The sequence below is a fragment of the Phasianus colchicus genome, chromosome 7 (genome assembly GCF_987193195.1).
Source record: "Phasianus colchicus chromosome 7, bPhaCol1.hap1.1, whole genome shotgun sequence".
In the NCBI taxonomy this organism is placed as follows: Eukaryota; Metazoa; Chordata; class Aves; order Galliformes; family Phasianidae; genus Phasianus; species Phasianus colchicus.
Window position 1 is genome coordinate 36,366,865 of NC_143442.1, and position 16,980 is coordinate 36,383,844.

Here is a 16,980-nt window from a genome sequence, read left to right on the forward strand (position 1 = left end):
TCCAAGCCCCGGGCAATGAAAATCATCCTTGGCCAAGGAAAGGCTAGAACAGGACCGTAACCCTGGGACCGCCCAAGAGAAGCAGCTTCCCCGATATGGGTGCCAAAGAAGCCCAGACAGGAACAAGCATGTTTCCCATCTGTATTTGTGTATCCCCGGTGTATTCCCTGGCCCAGCCCTGAGATCCTTTCAAGCTTCTCGTTTCTCCAGCAGTGCCAACACAAGTGCTGAGCCTTGCTTTGCCTCCTCCAGCAGCCCGGTGACCATCTGCGATGTCTGCGTGGGGAGGGAGAAGGTGCATCATTTCCAGTCTGAAGGACAGATAGTGTGTCATCCGCCCAGCCCATGAATCTCCCCAGTCTTTGTGGTGTCTCTGTCTCTACCCTGGCACAAGTGTACCCTTATGCCCACAACCCCCAAAGCCCCTCTGAACAGAGTCCCAGGGATCCTGGACTCGTCCACACTACCAGGGCTGGGACACAAATGCAGCACCTGCTTACCTCAGCCTTGAATTTCTCATCTGTTATGTCTTTGAGATTGATCATGACATTAAAATAGGCTCCAAACACAGCGGCTTCCAGCATTTTGGCTCCCACCTGTGAAAAGAGGCTTCTAGAAAACTGACTGAAACAGAGTAGCACATCACAGTCTGGCAGCAGGGCAGACCCTCAGGCTGCAGTTTGTCTGCTATGGAAAGCGATGTCCCCTTGTTTGGCATTTTCAAGATGCAGCTTCTATGGTGGGAAACATTTTATGACCTTCCCATCTTGCCAGGTGGGAAAATTCAGGCGAGGGATAATGCAGAACAGCTTTCCTGAAAGGCTTGCAAGCTGCCAAAAAGTTACTAAATGGAAAGCAGTGGCCTGTTTTGGCAAGAAAAGCTGGATAGGTTTCAAGTAGCAGTGGAGAACCCTGTGTGGACAAGCAATGAGCTAGGCAGCCTTAAAGCCCCAGCCAGAACAACATGTGAGCCCACCAGCCATGGAAGCTCCTGAGTGTGGGGCTGTACCTGAAGGTCAGATTTGCAGGCCAGGTTGCCATGGTGCGCCAGCATCTTCAGTGAGGACCAGAGGTTGTTCACCTTCACTGCCAGGGTGCAGGGCACTTCCACCGCTGTTTTCAACCCCTGCTGCATGGCGACCGCTCGCCTGGGATAGGGGACATCCCCTGGTGAATGCTGAGACAAGCCCTGGGTTGCTCAGCTGTTGTGTATAAGCTCATGTTCAAGCTCCCACTACCATTGCAAGCCCTTGCCAATCAGACTCACCTTTCCCTCTCCTCAGGGGTGCTTTTTGGCAGCTTCATAGCTTCCTGCAGTCAAGGAAAAGCAAGTTTGGTGGGTGAGGGGAGCTCTGAGACCACGTGTGCATCAGGGGCCACGGCAGAACCATTAGCTCCCATAGTATGCTGAACCTCTTCATAGAATTATATAATTATAGAATCATAGAATCTATTGATCTGCAGCTCCATGTGCTCAGATACACATCCAGCCTGACCTTGAATGTCTCCATCGAAAGGGCATCCACCACCTCTCTGGGCAACCTGTGCCAGTGCCTCACCACCCGCACTGTAAGAAACTTTTTCTTATACCCAGTCTAAATCTCCCCTCTCTGAATTTGAAACCATTTCCCCTTGTCCTGTCATAACAGCCCCAGCTAGAGAATCTGTCCCCTTCTCTCTCACAGCCCCCTGTAGATAATGAAAGGTTGCTACCAGGTCACCTCAGGGTCTTCTCCAGGCTGAAGAGCCACCAGCTTTCCCAGCCTGTACTCATGGAAGTGTTGCATCCCTTGGAGCGTTTTGGTGGCCCTCTTCTGGACACATTCTAACAGTGCATTAGTCACTCCACCCCAAGTAATGTACCTTCCCCCAGCCCTGCGGGGATGAGCCCTGCTCCTAAGGGCATCAGGATGCAGTGCTGCCTCCTGGAACGCCTTGCCTACAAGCAGGGCCGTGGCTGGTGACACCTCACCATATAGCTGCTGAAGGCACGGGAGTCGGCATCCACCATGGCAACCAGCTCATCCATGGCCTGGTGGAGGGGAGGGATCACATTCCTCATGATGGGATCCAGCTGCTCAAACTGCCGCTTCCCATAGCTCATCAAGCCCACCATGCAGCCCAGGGCCGCTCCCTGTGAAAGCATTGGAGTAAGTCCTCCACTGGGACACCGCACCTGCCACTACCACTGTGCCAGGTTCCCTCACCAAGGAGCCCCCAGGTGCCTGGAGAAACACCCAAGCAAGCAGGGACTCCGTGGCACAGGGCACATACTAGAGAGGCCGCAGTTGCAGCCACCGATCCTCCTCCTGGCGCTGCTGACCTCCCGCCGACTGCTCGCACAAAGGCACCCAGTGGCTTTGCAACCAGTCCCTTGTCCTCCTGTCCTGCCTGCACCAGGTACCTGCAGTACACCATGGGTCAGACAACCTCATGCTCGTGGCCACCACCAGCCAGTCCCTTTTCATTCCACACTGCCCTCTCCACTGGCTTTTCATCCACCCCTTAGTCAGTTGGGAAAGGGGCTAGCACTGTGCTGGGAGACCTCCCAGATGTAGGAGGGTGGGAAAGAGAAGGAGACAGGGAGCCTCATGGGGACAGATGGGCACCGGGGGGCACGTGCACTGGTGATGTCAGGGATTGTGCTGCGTGGGAGGGATGTCTCTCTGCAAACAGCACTTTATGGAATGGGAATATGCCCATGTGCTAGTTGGAGCTCTGTAACCAAGGGCAAAGGGGCAAGGTCTTGGTTATGCATGTCCTCATTTAAATGTGAACTTCTCTTTCTCAAAGCAATCTTAGTGCAAGAAGCAGGCAGCAACATCCCCCAGCCTGGCCAGAGACAGGAATGATGAGGAGCTCCTACTCGATGATGCGCTCCCGGGGGTTGAATGGAGACAGGGAGTCCAGACCGAGCCGGCTGACAACCTGCAAGGAGCAGCACCAACACATCAGCCCCAACCTGGCACTGAGCACCCAGTCAACTCATCCCACTGTGTCCTTGTGCCCCACTTTTAATTAACCATGGGAGAGAGTCACTACCCAAGGCAAGGCAGACTGGTTCCACCGGTGCCTCCCATCCCAAAGGTGGGAGTGGCATGTGGTATCCATGGGTGACTGGAAACCACATGGATAAATAATTAGCTCGTTCTTATCTAGCACATTCCTCATAGGGTGACAAAGTCCCTCCCTGCTCCCTTCCCCCCTGGAACAGAAAAGCAGAGCCTGTCTCTTTCTTTTCAGCTTACACCGGTGCTGGGACAGTGTCCTGTTAATACTAAGCACCGTCCTTGAGTTGTGTGTCCTTCTCCTCACAGCCTTCACACAGGCAGGCTGGGAAGCTGCGTCCAGTCTCAGTCCTAAAGGGATGGGCTCTCTGCTCCCCTGAACATCTCAGCATCCGAGGGTTATAAATCAGTTTGTCCCAGCTGCTGTGCTTTCACAGCTTTCCAGGCACCATTTCCCTGAGCCAAGGGTAATGGGGTATCTAATATCCAACATGCCTGGGGGCTGCCCGGGTCCAAGGTCCCTGCTCAGTGGCATTTTAAAAGGCTGGAGGTCTGTAATCCCACCCTTGTCTCAGTATTGGGAGGACTCACATTACCAGTTTGATCTTGTGTTCCTCTTCCAGTATGAAGAGTTTTTCCTTCTTGATGTAAAACTCAGCTGCATCTAGCATAGCTTTCTTGGGAATGAGCCCCACCAGCTGGGATCCCACCACAGGGAGCTTCAATGCCTGTGAAGAATATCATAAACATGAGTGTCCCCAGAGCTGCCACCTCAGCCAGGTGATCCCCATCATGGTTCATGGAAAGGCCTTCAAAGTTGCACCTACCTTGTGGAGATAAGGCAAGAGCTGAGGTTAGTAAAAACTTGCTTAGCTTTTGGGATTTACATATGGTTCAGCTCTTTGCCCAACTTGACTGAACATAAGAGGAAAAAATTTCTTTTGAGAAAGAGTGGCAATGCATAGGAACAGACTGCCTAGGGAAGCGGTGGAGTCAGCATCCCTCAAGGCTTTGAAGAAAAGGCACTGAGGGCCATGGTTAGTGGGCATGGTGGGGGTGGGTGGGCTGTTGGACTATATGATCTTAGAGTTCTCTTCCAACCTTAGTGGTCCTATGATTCTAAGAGAAAGCAGAGCCCAGCTATGGTTTTGGGCCAAAAACCTGGAGAGAGACAAGCTTTGCAAAACTCCCCATTGAAATGAGCGTTGTGCACTACCCACCTCTGCGTTACAGCAGACCTCCTCATAGACAGCATGGAGCGGTGTGGTCTCAAAGTCCAGGAGATTTGTTGAAACCTGGGCTATGTTCTCCTCCTCCAAATACCAACCAATGCCTTGCACCTTCTTCAAGCTTCCAGGCTGGGGGAAACCACTGTGGTCAAAGCACAGTGACAAGCAGGGCAGGACAACCCAGGGCAGCACAAGGGTACCTGGTCGGTGCCACGACCCTGCTCACGGATGTTAAGGGCGATGCGGTGTGCCAGCTCCTTGGTGCATAGAAGGTTGATATTGTATGCAATCAGGAACGTCCGGGCCCCCGTCACTGTGGCCCCCCACTGGGGAACAAAGGTAGGGGGCCCAAAATCAGGAGCCCACTCAGGTTTTTCAAGCTGGAGAGGAAGAAAGAGTGTATGAGAGCATGCTGGTAGGCAGCACAAACTAACCTTCCAGAGGTGGCCTCTCCTTCTATGACCAGCATCTGCCATTAACACCACCACACTCGGCAGCACCCAAAACATTTAATCAGCTCTTCCATCTGATCAAAATGCTTGTGCCAAAGAGATGAAACCCCAAGGTCTAAATGAATTCCTCAGGCTGGGCAAGCCCAGCTTCCTCATCTTCCCTGCTTCAGCCACTACCATCTCACTGTAGTCCATGGACATCCATCGCAGTGAGGTGCACCTCGTACCTGGATGTGTGAATACAGTGCCCACGCCTGCTGCCTGCACTCTCACCTCACACCTCTCGGCTGATACATGCAATTGTTGGAGAAATTGTTGAGAAAGGAGGTTCCTTCCCAAGCCAGGCTCACCTTCTTGGGGAGTGCCTCGTATTCCCCAGCACGGATGGCAGGCAGGGTTCTCCTGCTCTCCTGCCTGGCTGCCTCTCCATACAGGTATACTGCAAGGCAGAGAGGGATGAGCATGTTGTCTAACAGTCTAGTTTCACCTATTTGCCCCACTGTGCCCTTGGTGAAGCTTTTGTAAAAGAAGTGCTGTATGTTTATGGTGGGGAGTATACAGGGGTATGGGGTCTGAGCCTGTCTGCCCACTCCCCACTCACCAGGCACTCCCAGCTCCTCTGATAAGCGCTGCCCGAAGATGTGGGCACAAACAACACACTCTTCCATGCTGATATTCATCACTGGCACAAAGGGGCAGACATCCAGGGCCCCCATGCGAGGATGTTCACCTGGGGGTGGGGCAGAGATCAGGAGCTGGGAAAAACAAGCAGACAAGGGACAAGGACCCTTTCCCTGCTTTTTCTGCAGACTGAACATTGCCACTGCAAGGAAAGAGGAGTCCCTACTGTAGCCCAGGGACAGGATGGATGCAGCCTCTCTGCAATGGGAAGATGAGCACTGGGAAGGTGTTCTGCACCTTCTCATCAGCATCCATCCTGCAGTGCTGGAAACACATTGTCCATGCCTGCTGGCAGTGCTTTGGTCCCTATTTCTCGATCCAGCTTGCCCTGGGAATGCTTACCCTTGTGCTGACCCATGTCAATGAGCTCCCAAGCCACGCGGGCTGCGCTCAGTGCCCCTTCAACAACAGCTTCAGGGGTTCCCACAAAGGTGTAAACAGTACGGTTGGTGGAGGCACCAGCGTCCACATCCAACAGTGTGCAGCCTGGTGTCCGGGAGATGGCCTGCCCCAGCGCCTCGATCACCTGCCAAGCATTCAAAGTAGACAAGTTGGGTGGGCTGAAGAGATGCCTACTACACTCCAGCAGCTTTGCAAGGTGGGTAATGCTTTTGCTCAGGTGCCTCCACCCCGCTCCAAGCAGTGCAGAGGATGCACCCATCCTCAGACTTGTCAGGAAGGAAGTGAAGATGCAGGACCTACAAGCATGTGCATCCAACTTCCAGTTGGCAGAGCTGGGACTCAGACATTTCCAGGCCCCATGTATCCTCAAGCCCTTGTAAAGCTGCATGCAAAAGGGCAGCATCACAAATTGCTATTCCTGAGGACACCGTCCCCTGCAAACTCCAAAACAGATTTGGCTCCACAAAGCCCATTACCAAGCGGAAGCAGCAGTTTTGCAACAGTTTTGGGTTTGCTGACCTTCACCCCTGGGGCAAAGTGCAGCCTAAGGCAGGTGACCACCACAGGCAATATTAACTTGGGGGGCATGTTTGGAAAAACAGCTGAAAGTGAGGTTTCTCCATTAGGGTGTACCAGACTGTCCAGACCCTATGGCGATCTGCAGGCAGAAGGGAGAGGGTTGCCAAATCCTGCTTTTTACTGAGTTGCAAAACAGGATCAGATACTGTGTTTGGGCAGTTTCAGTATTAGTGCACAATTTTCCACCAAGGTAGAAGATGAAAGTTCTCACTGAATTGAATTCAGTCTGATTTCAGCTGGCCCAGAAGGGCTCAAAGTGCTGGAAAACTACAAGCTAGGCCACAAGTAGCAGTGCAAAACCTGCTGCAAGACAGGCCCAGCCGCCAGCCCCCCACCGCAGCCCACCGCCAGCCCTCACCTCCTTGTTGCATCCCTCTGAGAAGTTGGGGACACACTCCACCAGCTTGGCCATGGTCCTGATGTCTGCCCAAACCCTGTGGCCCTGGGCTTGGCTCCTCACAGGTCTTTCTGGCTCTTGCCGTCCTGCTGGGAGCAGCAATGTTCCCAGCACTCTGCCCAGCACCAGGGTTTCTCATTAACTGCACTGATCCACAGCCAGGAGACAGAAAAGGTATTGGATCAACAGAACAGTGATTGTTTGGACTGCAATGCTCTTGTGGGGTTTGAGTAGCACATCCAGAGAAATCTCCAGCAGTCATTACCCATTAGTGCCCATGAGTCACTAAGACAAGCTGACACCATCTGAAGAAAAACAAAAATCTTCTTCTGAGCCCAACCCCAGTAACATGCTCTTGACTGAGTACAGCCCTATCAGCAACAGGGACACAGAAGATAGGGACACAGAAAGGAAGAGTCCAGCTGCCCAAAGGAATAAACTGGACAAACACAACCATGAGAAGCCAGTGCTGGTGGGGAGTTCTGATGTTCCACAACACCAGTGTGACTCTCCCCCACCCCAGGTCCTAGGCCAATGCTAAAATCCATCACTGTGAGCAGGATTTCAGACTGCACAGGAGAACTGTATTGGATTTTGAGTCCACTTCCTTCCAAGGGGGTGAAGACCCCTTGGCCATCACAGCTCCAGCCTAGACAACTTGGGATGGACCCCTGTTCCACACTCCAGCCATCCCTCCCTGTAGGACATCCTCAGGTAGCCCCAGCCCTACCTTTGCCCCCCACTGCCCAGGTAGGCAGAGTCAGCAGCTGCAGAAGAGAAGAGCTGAGGAAGAATTCCTTAGTAGAGACTCCTTGAACATCATCTTGATGTAGATATGGCTCAGCAGCACAGCATGTGCACACACGGCCTATTCTTACCTGTGACAGTGGCTTGGGACTGGACAGGACAGGGGTGTGGTAGAGAGTTGGGGTTGTCCAGGTGTTGAAGACTGGCCCTCAAACACCTGAAGTGAGTCATACCCCCAGAGCAACAAGCCAGGCTTCCCCAGGTTGCAGTGCAGGTAAAGAATTGATCCCTAAGAGCTATCTGTGCAAAATAGCCATGAACAGTTTGAGAGTTTAGAGGGAGACACAGATGGAAAAAGGAAACCCTGTGTCTGTGTTTTAGCCCTTCAATGTATGGGGTGCTACAGGGGGAGCTGCTGGCAGGAAGCATCAACTCAGAAAGAGGACTGAGGAAAAGTTCCCAAAAAACAGACCCTCCACCACCATCACCATCCAGGGGATGTAGCTCAGCGGTAGAGCGCCTGCTTTGCATGCAGGAGGCCCTGGGTTCAACCCCCAGCATCTCCACACTTTTGCTGACTCTGACAAAAAACCCTCCCTCATCTTTCTCCAGAGACCCTTTCCCCTTGGAGCTCTCTTTCTCCCCTGTCATCCCAGTAGATCACCTGGTGCTTTCCTGCAATGTCACGTCCATTTCTAAGAAGTGGAGAATGGACAACCCAAGGAATTACTGACCCGTCAGCCTCACCACTCTGCTGGGGAGATGATGAAACAAATCCCCCTGAAAGCAGTGCTAAGGCACATGGAAGTTAAAGAAGATATGGAATGTCCTAACCAGCATGGTTTCACCAAGGGCATGTCTGCCTTCTATGGTATTGTAACTGCATCACTCACTGGTGATGAGTGGTGTCTCTTAGGGGTCAGTGCTGGGACTGATACTTTTTAGTATCATCATCAATGACATCAACAGAGTCATGGTGAATGACCCGAGCTATGTGTCATGCCTGAGGGATGGGGTGCCATCTTGAGGGACCTAGACAGGTTAAGCAGTGGGCCCCAGGGAATATTATGAGATTCAACAAAGCCAATTGCAAGGTCTTGGGGAGACCTGATAGGAGATACATTGAAGGTCTGACTGCACTGGGTTTTGAGCAATCTGATTGAGCTCCAGAAGTCCCTATTCACTGCAGGAGAGTTAGACTAGATGACCTTTAAAAGTCCTTTCCAACTCAATTGATTCTATGGTTCTGATGTTCTCAACTAGGAGGAACTTTGACCTGGCCATGACTTTGCTCGGAATTTTGCCAACCTAGCACAGGTCAGTACATGGCTGCTGGCCATGGTGGGAAGCAAAGTATCAGAGGAGTTGTGCCCAAGATGTCAGGGTGCTGTGGGGCTTTGGGTTTGATCAGTGCCCTGTCCTCACAGTAGTTGTCCCCAGGCCTGAAGGGCAATGGTGTCCAAAAGGGGAGAGCTCATCAGGAGCTGAAGCCAGGACCTCTTCCACCTTAAATGAGAATCATTCCTCTAATACAGACAAGCCAAGATGTTTATCTGTTGAGGTCCCCCTCACAAGGGGACAACAAGGAGACTCCCAACACGCATTTGAGTGTTGGGGGCAGTGCAATCCCTGGTACTGCTGGACTCAGGCCCTAGTACCAGGCTCCAGGCACAAGTTGGATCCAGGACTTGACTTTGAGGGAGGGAAGAGAAGCCCTGCAAAATCTAGGTGAGAGCTGAAAATAGGCCCTGGGGTGCCCATGGAGGAAGAAGGGTCTGCTGGTAAACCTGAGCAGCTGTGGTGAGCACAGTGATGTGTGGGGAAGTGCTTTTGAGGAGGAAACCACCAAGAGATGGGTTGAGACCATGTGTGCATTCAACACCTCCAGGCCAGGGGTAAAATCCATCGCTGTGAGCAGGATTCGAACCTGCGCAGGGAAACCCTATTGGATTTCGAGTCCAACGCCTTCACCTCTCGGCCATCACAGCATCCCTGCCCTGTGCTCCGAGCACGGTCGTCCCTGTGGGGCAGCCCAACACCCCGCAGCCCATTCTGCACAGAGGGAAGGTCTGTGCGGAGCCCGCTGTGCCCACATAGCCCTGGGCCCTCTCTGTGCCTAGGGTCTGCCAGCAATACCTGTGCCCAGCAGTGCCTGTGCCAACGCTGCTCCCAAACCCCAACAGCCAGCACAGGGCGGAGGGGGGAGGTGGACTTAGGCAGCCTGACACTCTATTTCTTTGAACTGGGCTATGATTCTCACTTTTGGCTGCCAGAGCTCCCAGTTCCCATTGCCCAATCAACCCCAGAATTCAGGCAGAACAACTCTGCACTATACTGAGTGGAGACCCTGCAGGAATGGGGCAGAGGCTGGACCTAGCACACTGCTGCACCCTGCTGTGGTCCAAAGGCAGCACCTAACACCTCCATAAGCACTCCATCATGAGTGTACTGAACAGTTTCACCAAGCTAAAGTCATGTTCAGTGAATGCCATAAGATTCTCTGAAGAAATGACCAAAGGCCTCAGTATTGGAGAAGGTTGTGGAACAGATAGTCTTGAGTGCAATCACACAGCACATATGAGACAACTACAGGATCAGGCCCAGCCAGCATGGGTTCATGAAAGGCAGGTCCTGCCTGACCAACCTCATCTCTTTCTATGATTGAGTGACCAGCCTGGTGGATGAGGAAAAGGCTGTTGACATAGTCTTCAGCAAAGACTCTTCAGCAAAGCCCTTGGCAGTGTCTCCCACAGCATTCTGCTGGAGGAGCTGGCAGCCCATGGCTTGGACAGGTGCAGTGGGTAAAGAACTGGCTGGAGGGCCATGCACAGAGAACTGTGGTGAATGGAGATAAATCCAGCTAATGATCAGTCACAAGAGGTGTTCCCCAGGGGACGTCAGTACTGGGGCTATCCCTGTATGATATCTTTAATGATGACCTGAATGAAGAGATTGAGTGCACTTTCAGTAAGATGACACCAAGTAGGAAGGACGTGTTGATCTGCCTGAGGATAGAAAGGCCCTACAGAGGGATGTGGACAGGTTGGATTGCTGGGCTGAGGCCAGTGGGATGAAATTCAACAAGACCAAGAAATGAATCCTACGCTCTGGTCACAACAACCTCAGGCAACACTACAGGCTTGGGGCAAAGTGATTGCAAAGCTCCGTGAAGGAAAAGGATCTGAGAGTGTTGGTTGATGCTCGGCTGAACATGAGCAGTGTGCCCAGGTGTCCAAGAAGCACCCTGGCTTGTATCAGAAATAGTGCAGCCAGCAGGAGCAGGAGCTGACCATCCCTCTGTACTCAGCTCTGGTGAGGCTGCACCTTGAGTGCTGTATTCAGTATTGGGCCCCTCATTACAGGGTGTTGAAAGGCCCCCTCTTTAGAAATGGAAAGGCCACTCTCAGGTCTAGCCGGAGCTTTCTCTTCTGCAGGCTGTGCAGCCCCAGCTCTCAGCCTGTCACACAGTCTGGTGCTCCACCTGTCGGAGCATTTCTGTGGCCCTTTCCCGGACATGCTCTAACAGATCCGCATCTCTCCTGCAGTGAGGACTCCCCATCTGGACCCAGTACTCCAGGTGAGGTCTCACAGCACAGAAGGGCAGATCGTCACCCTGCTGGCTGCACTGCTTTTGATGCAGCCCAGGATGTGGTTGGGTTTGGGCTGTGAGGGCACAGTGCTGGCTCATGTCCAGACACCATCCACCAGAACTCCCAGGTCCATTTTGGCAGGGCTGTGCTCCAACCTTACATCCCCCAGCTTGCACTAACGGTATGGGTTGCCATGACCCAGGTGCAGATGATACCGAGAGAGGTGATCCACGTGAGAGCAGGAGGGCTTTGCAGAGAGATCCGGGTAGGCTCAATCAAAGGGCTGAGTTCACTTGAAGACGTCCAACAAGGTAGGTGCTGGGCACTGCACGTGGGTGATAACAGCCTCGTGCAGCAGCACAGGCTTGGAGAAGAGTGCCTGGAAAGCTGCCCAGCAGAAAAGGGGTGCTGGGCTACAGCGGGCTGAGCTGAGTCAGCAGAGCACCCGGGGGACGAGGATGCCAATGGCAGCAGCCCTGCTGCCGCAGATGGAACAACTACGCTGTAGTGGTGAGAGAGCAGAAGAGCTGTATTTATTGCTCTCATGCAGATACAATGTAGAGATTTCACAGCAACTTAACCATCATATAAGACAGGGCTGGATGCACACAGGACAGGGTTAAACACTCACAGACAGGAGACCCTCCTGCTGAGTATTAGGTGCAGAGTGCAGCCCCTTGCTCTCTGAACTCCCTGAACCACAGAGGCAGGGAGCCCAGCTGTACCTGGATCTGCTCCTCGCCCCACGCTTGGTCAGCAATGTATGTTTTAGGGATCATTTGTTCACAATCAGTCTAAGATACAATCTTAGCAAAGCTAACAAGACTTGAAAGAAACTACTGGCCACCTGGCGAGGATCAGTATTGGTAAGGCACCTTGGCATTGCAGTGCAAGGGATCTCTGCACAGGACAAACCTCAGGAGACGTCCTTACTTGAGGGGAGTCCTGCCATGCAACCTGCTGCCCTGATGGAGAGAGAGCTCCAGGGCCTGATGGGACAAGGGACAAGGTTATAAACTGAGATGGGAGGTTTAGGTTGGATATTAGGAGGAAGATTTTCAGCCAGAGGGTGGTGAGGCACTGGAACAGGTTGCCCAAGGAGGCTGTGGATGCCCCATCCCTGCAGGCATTCAAGGCCAGGCTGGATGTGGCTCTGGGCAGCCTGGTCTGCTGGTTGGTGACCTGCACACAGCAGGGGTTTGGAACTGGATGAGCATTTTGGGCCTTTTCAACCCAGGCCATTCTATGGGCTGCTCACTATTTATGGGGTGTGAGTATTGATTGACAGCCATTCCTTTGAGGTGCATGCTCGATTGGCCTTCAGCTGTTGAACCAGGTGTCTGCTATCCGTTTTATCAGGTCCCCAGTGTGAGGCAGATTTTTGGTCGTTAATCTGTTTTAGCAGAAGTACTCCTGCTCATTGTCTTCAAGTGTACAAGGCCTTATTTACAAGGCCATTCTGAAGTAGGAAGCAGGGGGAGCGAGGAGGAGGAGGAAAGGAGAGCACACTTTCACAGTTGCATCAGAAATAGAGCAACCAGTAACATTAAGGAAGGAGTTGTTCCCTTGTACACATTACCAGTGAGACCACATGTGAATACTGTGTTCTGTTTTGGCTTCTTGATACAAAGAGGATGCTGAGTAGCTGGAATGGATTCGGAAATGAGCAACAAAAGTGGCAAAGAGACAAGAAAACATGATATGAGGAGCAGCTGGGGAAAGTGAGGTTGTTGGAAGTGGAGAAAAGGAGGCTGAGGGGAGAACTCATCACTATCTACAGCTACCTGAAGGGAGGTTGCAATGAGAAGGGTGTCAGCCTCTTTGCTCTTATGCCAAGTGACACATGGCAAGGAAGCAGACTCAAGTTGTTGCAGGGTGGATTCAGATTGGACATCAGGAAGGATTTCTTATAATTCTGGTGGACAGAAAATGGAATAGACTGCACAGGGAAGTGCTGACATCCCCATCCTTGGATGCATCCTTATCAGATGGAGTTTAATGGTGGTAGTCTGCAGATCAGGTTGATGTTGAAATTGATGATCTCAAAGGATTTTTCCAACAGAAATGATTCTATGGATCTATGATTTTAAGGAAAGTTAAAGGCCTAATGGAACAGAATCTGGCCAAGGATGTCAAAGGCAACAAGCAGGGCTTCTGTTAAGTCCATTGCTGACAGAAGGAAACGTTGGCAAAAAGTGGACCACTCCTGAACAAAACAGGGGACCTGGTTACACAGGACAGGGAAAAGGCCAGGATACTGAAGAAGACATCTGTCTCAATCTTTACCAAGACTGGCTTTCAGGAAGGCCAGGTCTCCAAACTCAGCGGGAGAAATTAGAGCAAGGAAGATGCGTCTCTGCTGGAAGAGGATGGGATCCAGGGATCCCTGGTCACTCCTCAAGGCAATCAGCTCTGGTGCTGGCACACTGCAGCAGAGAAGAAAATCACCCTGTGCAGAGGGGTTTCCTGAATGCGTGGGGCCGTGGAGAGACTATCCAGGAGAGTGCAGCTTTGTGAGAGTGGCTGACAAGTGCTGCGGGTGGTGAGGATCAACTGTGGCCAACGGCCACATCTGCAACAAGCAACACACGGGGAGCAGTGCAAGGACTTTGTGTCCCTGGGAGCCGTGCTCAAAGGATGAGGAGCACTGAGCATGTTGTTGCCTTCTGTATTTGTGGTCAGAAAGGGGATTCAGGAAGAAGGAGACGCGCTGAGCAGCTGAACGCCTGTCTGCATGGTGCCATTCCCGAGGTTTCAGCTTCTGCAATCCTGAACACACCTTGGAGGAAACAGGCCTGCACACTGCTGATGGGGCCAAGTGAGGCAAGCGTGTCCTAGCGTCCAAGCTGTCCAGAATTACAATCAGAGCTTTCAACAAGATGTAAAGGTGGAAGGAGGATGGAGTTCTTGGGTGATAGAGAAGAGCCAGGGGCTGCTGATAGTGTTGGAATCAACAGGGAAACGCCTGTGAATTGTCTCAGAGGAGTTCCAGAGTGCTCCTCTTGGTGGCCGACACAGGCAATAGCCCAGAGCATGGAAAAGAAAGAGGAGGGGTTGGGAACCAGTGCACAAGTGGAGAACTGTGATGTAACACTACTGCGTAATGTGGTGGGATGATTGACACGAATCGAGCACTGCAAATGATGGCTTGAAACAGTTCATATGGGAACAGGCATGGATGGAGAGGCAAGGTGGTTGCAGTGCAGGTGTAGAAAGGAATTGATCCCTAGGAGCTATCTGTGCCAAATGGCCATGAAGGAAACCCTGTGTCTGTTTCAGCCCATCAGTGCATGGGTCACAACATGTGGGGGAGCTGCTGGCAGGAAAGCATCAGCTGAGGAAGCGGGCTGAGGAAAACTTGCCTGAAAACTGAACTCCACTACCACCAGCATCATCATCACTGTTGTCATCATCATCGTCCTCATCATCATCATCATCCTCATCTTCACCATCACCATCCAGGGGATGTAGCTCAGCGGTAGAGCGCCTGCTTTGCATGCAGGAGGCCCTGGGTTCAACCCCCAGCATCTCCACACTTTTGCTGACTCTGACGAAAACCCCTCCCTCATCTTTCTTGGCTCATCTCCCTTGGAGCTCTCTTTCTCCCCTGTCATCCCAGCGGATCACCTGGTGCTTTCCTGCAATGTCACAGCTGTTTTTATGAAGCACAGAATGGATGACACAGGGAACTGCTGACCTGTCAGCCTCCCCACTCTACTGGGAAGGTGATGGAACAAATCCCCCTGAAAGCTATGCCAAGACACATAAAAGAGAAGTACAAGATAAGGAACAACCTGTATGGTTTCACCAAGGATAAGGCCTACCTGACCACCCTAATGGCTCTCTATGATGTTGTAACTGCATCAATGGGCATCAGAAGACTTACTGATGCGTTTTCTCTGGACTTCAGTAAGGTCTTTGACATGGTCCCCTGCCACATTCTTCTCTCCAAATTGTAAAGAGATTAATTTGAGAGTGATCGATAGATTACTGGTTGCAAGACCATTCCCAGAGCGTGGTGGTCAATGTTTCACTGTTCAGGAGATCAATGACAAGAAGTGTCCCTCTGAGGTCAGTACTGGGACCAATACTCTAATGTCTTCATCAGTGGGATCAAGTGCACCCTCATCAAGCTGTGTGATGTGGTTGTCACTCCTGAGGAACAATCTGTCATCCTGAGGGACCTAGAGAGGCTGAGCAGTGAGTCCTGGAGAACCTCATGAGTTACAACAATGCCATGTGCAAGGTCTTGGGGAGACCTGATAGCAGCCTTTGAGTATTTCAAGGGGTGCAATAAAAAAGAAGGGCAGAGACCCTTTAGCTGGGTCTATTAGGACAAGAGGTTTCAAACTGAAGGAGGGGAGACTTAGGCTGGATATAAGGAAAAAAATACATGATGAGGGTTGTGAAGAACTGGCTGGCATAACTTGCCCAGAGAGGTGGTGTATGCCCAATCCCTGGAGACATTCAAGCTCAAGCTGGATGGGGCTCTGAGCAACCTGATGTAGCTGTAGATATCCCTGTTCACTGCAAGGATATTGAACTACATGAATTTTAAACGTTCTTTCTAACTCAATCAATTCTGATGTTCCTAACTAGGAGGGACTTTGACCTGGCCATGACTTTGCTCGGAATTTTGCCAACCCAGCACAGGTCAGTACATGGCTGCTGGCCATGGTGGGAAGCAAAGTATCAGAGGAGTTGTGCCCAAGATGTCAGGGTGCTGTGGGGCTTTGGGTTTGATCAGTGCCCTGTCCTCACAGTGGTTGTCCCCAGGCCTGAAGGGCAATGGTGTCCAAAAGGGGAGGGCTCATCAGGAGCTGAAGCCAGGACCTCTTGCACCTTAAGTGAGAATCATACCCCTAGACAAACAAGCCAAGATGTTTAGTTGTTGAGGTCCCCCTCACAAGTGCCGTGCATTGGGGTGTTGGGGGCAGTACAGCCTCTGGCACTGCTGGGTTCAGTTCCTGCTACCAGGCACCAGGCACACTGTGGGGTGTCCCAGCCTCCCAGCAGGACTTCCTGAACTGGAGGATGGGGGCCATGGGTGTACTTATGTCTGCCTGGGGTAATGCCATGGGACAGGGTGTGCCCAGGGCTGTGGACAGGAGTGCCCCCAGGTGTGCCAGGCTGAGGCTGTGATGGCCGAGGGGTGAAGGCGTTGGACTTGAAATCCAATAGGGTTTCCCTGCGCAGGTTCGAATCCTGCTCACAGCGAAGGATTTTACCCCTGGAGATGGGAATGCCATTCTGATACCCTGGCAAGGAGAGGCTGTATGTGTCTCCTCCCAGCTGTGATCAGCAGCTCCATGTTTGAATCCACATCAAAGCCCCTGCCAGGGGTGTGTGTATGGGCAGCCCAGAGCAAGAGGGACAGAGGCCCCAGGGGCTGCCCAGTTTTACAGCCCTGCAAGAGGTAGGGAAGTGGGAGGCAAAGTTTTTTTGTGCTTGGGACTGCTCTGCACAGTGCCTGTGCCTGGTGTTTGCAAGCCTCTGTGCAGTGCAGTGCCCAGGGCAAGAGCTGCTGGCACACTGCGCTGCTGGGGGAGCCCAGGTGCTCTGGCTCATTGGTCTGTGTATGATTCTTGCTTTAGGTGTCAGAGGTGCGAGCCCAACTCTTTTCCACACCCCTGCCCTGAGCGGCCCCAGTGCTCACAGCTGAGAACAGACCCTATGTGCAGGGATGCCACTTCCCTAATACACACCAACACCACACAGCACAGCCAGGGCCAGGCCTGGGCCACTCCTCATGCTGAAAATGAAGACAGCAGAGCAAAGCACCATGGCCCAGGGAACAGCTTTGCCCAGCTCCACCACCACCACTCAAGGAATGCAAGCAAGAACCACCTTACACAGCCATAAACAGATCACCCTCATCTTCTCTCAGAACGGTGC

The 16,980-nt window shown here is 52.3% G+C and overlaps 1 protein-coding gene and 4 non-coding genes across 5 annotated transcripts; 3 read left to right on the plus strand and 2 right to left on the minus strand.

Moving 5' to 3' along the window:
- Positions 1–127: 127 nt before the first annotated feature.
- FTCD (formimidoyltransferase cyclodeaminase) lies at positions 128–6,898 on the minus strand. The gene is made up of 14 exons (XM_031604460.2): positions 6,710–6,898; positions 5,713–5,896; positions 5,291–5,419; positions 5,040–5,128; positions 4,438–4,617; positions 4,229–4,366; positions 3,605–3,736; positions 2,867–2,928; positions 2,275–2,404; positions 1,973–2,134; positions 1,268–1,311; positions 1,010–1,148; positions 501–596; positions 128–276 (listed from the first exon to the last, which is right to left on the minus strand). The coding sequence occupies exons 1-14, from the start codon at positions 6,761–6,763 to the stop codon at positions 190–192; spliced, it is 1,626 nt and encodes a 541-aa protein (XP_031460320.1). The 5' UTR covers positions 6,764–6,898; the 3' UTR covers positions 128–189.
- Positions 6,899–7,989: 1,091 nt separating this feature from the next.
- TRNAA-UGC (transfer RNA alanine (anticodon UGC)) lies at positions 7,990–8,061 on the plus strand. Its single transcript has one exon. It is a non-coding gene; the product is annotated as a tRNA-Ala (tRNA).
- Positions 8,062–9,401: 1,340 nt separating this feature from the next.
- TRNAS-CGA (transfer RNA serine (anticodon CGA)) lies at positions 9,402–9,483 on the minus strand. Its single transcript has one exon. It is a non-coding gene; the product is annotated as a tRNA-Ser (tRNA).
- Positions 9,484–14,546: 5,063 nt separating this feature from the next.
- Positions 14,547–14,618, plus strand: TRNAA-UGC (transfer RNA alanine (anticodon UGC)). Its single transcript has one exon. It is a non-coding gene; the product is annotated as a tRNA-Ala (tRNA).
- Positions 14,619–16,220: 1,602 nt separating this feature from the next.
- Positions 16,221–16,302, plus strand: TRNAS-UGA (transfer RNA serine (anticodon UGA)). The gene has a single exon. It is a non-coding gene; the product is annotated as a tRNA-Ser (tRNA).
- The last annotated feature ends 678 nt before the right edge of the window (positions 16,303–16,980 follow it).

Excerpts from the sequence above, each read along its gene's own strand:
- FTCD (XM_031604460.2), bottom strand. The coding sequence starts at position 6,763 with ATGGCCAAGCTGGTGGAGTGTGTCCCCAACTTCTCAGAGGGATGCAAC. Across the intron at positions 5,129-5,290 it reads AGAGGAGCTGGGAGTGCCTG|TATACCTGTATGGAGAGGCA; the intron begins GTGAGTGGGGAG and ends TCTGCCTTGCAG. Across the intron at positions 597-1,009 it reads CCTGCAAATCTGACCTTCAG|GTGGGAGCCAAAATGCTGGA; the intron begins GTACAGCCCCAC and ends CTCTTTTCACAG.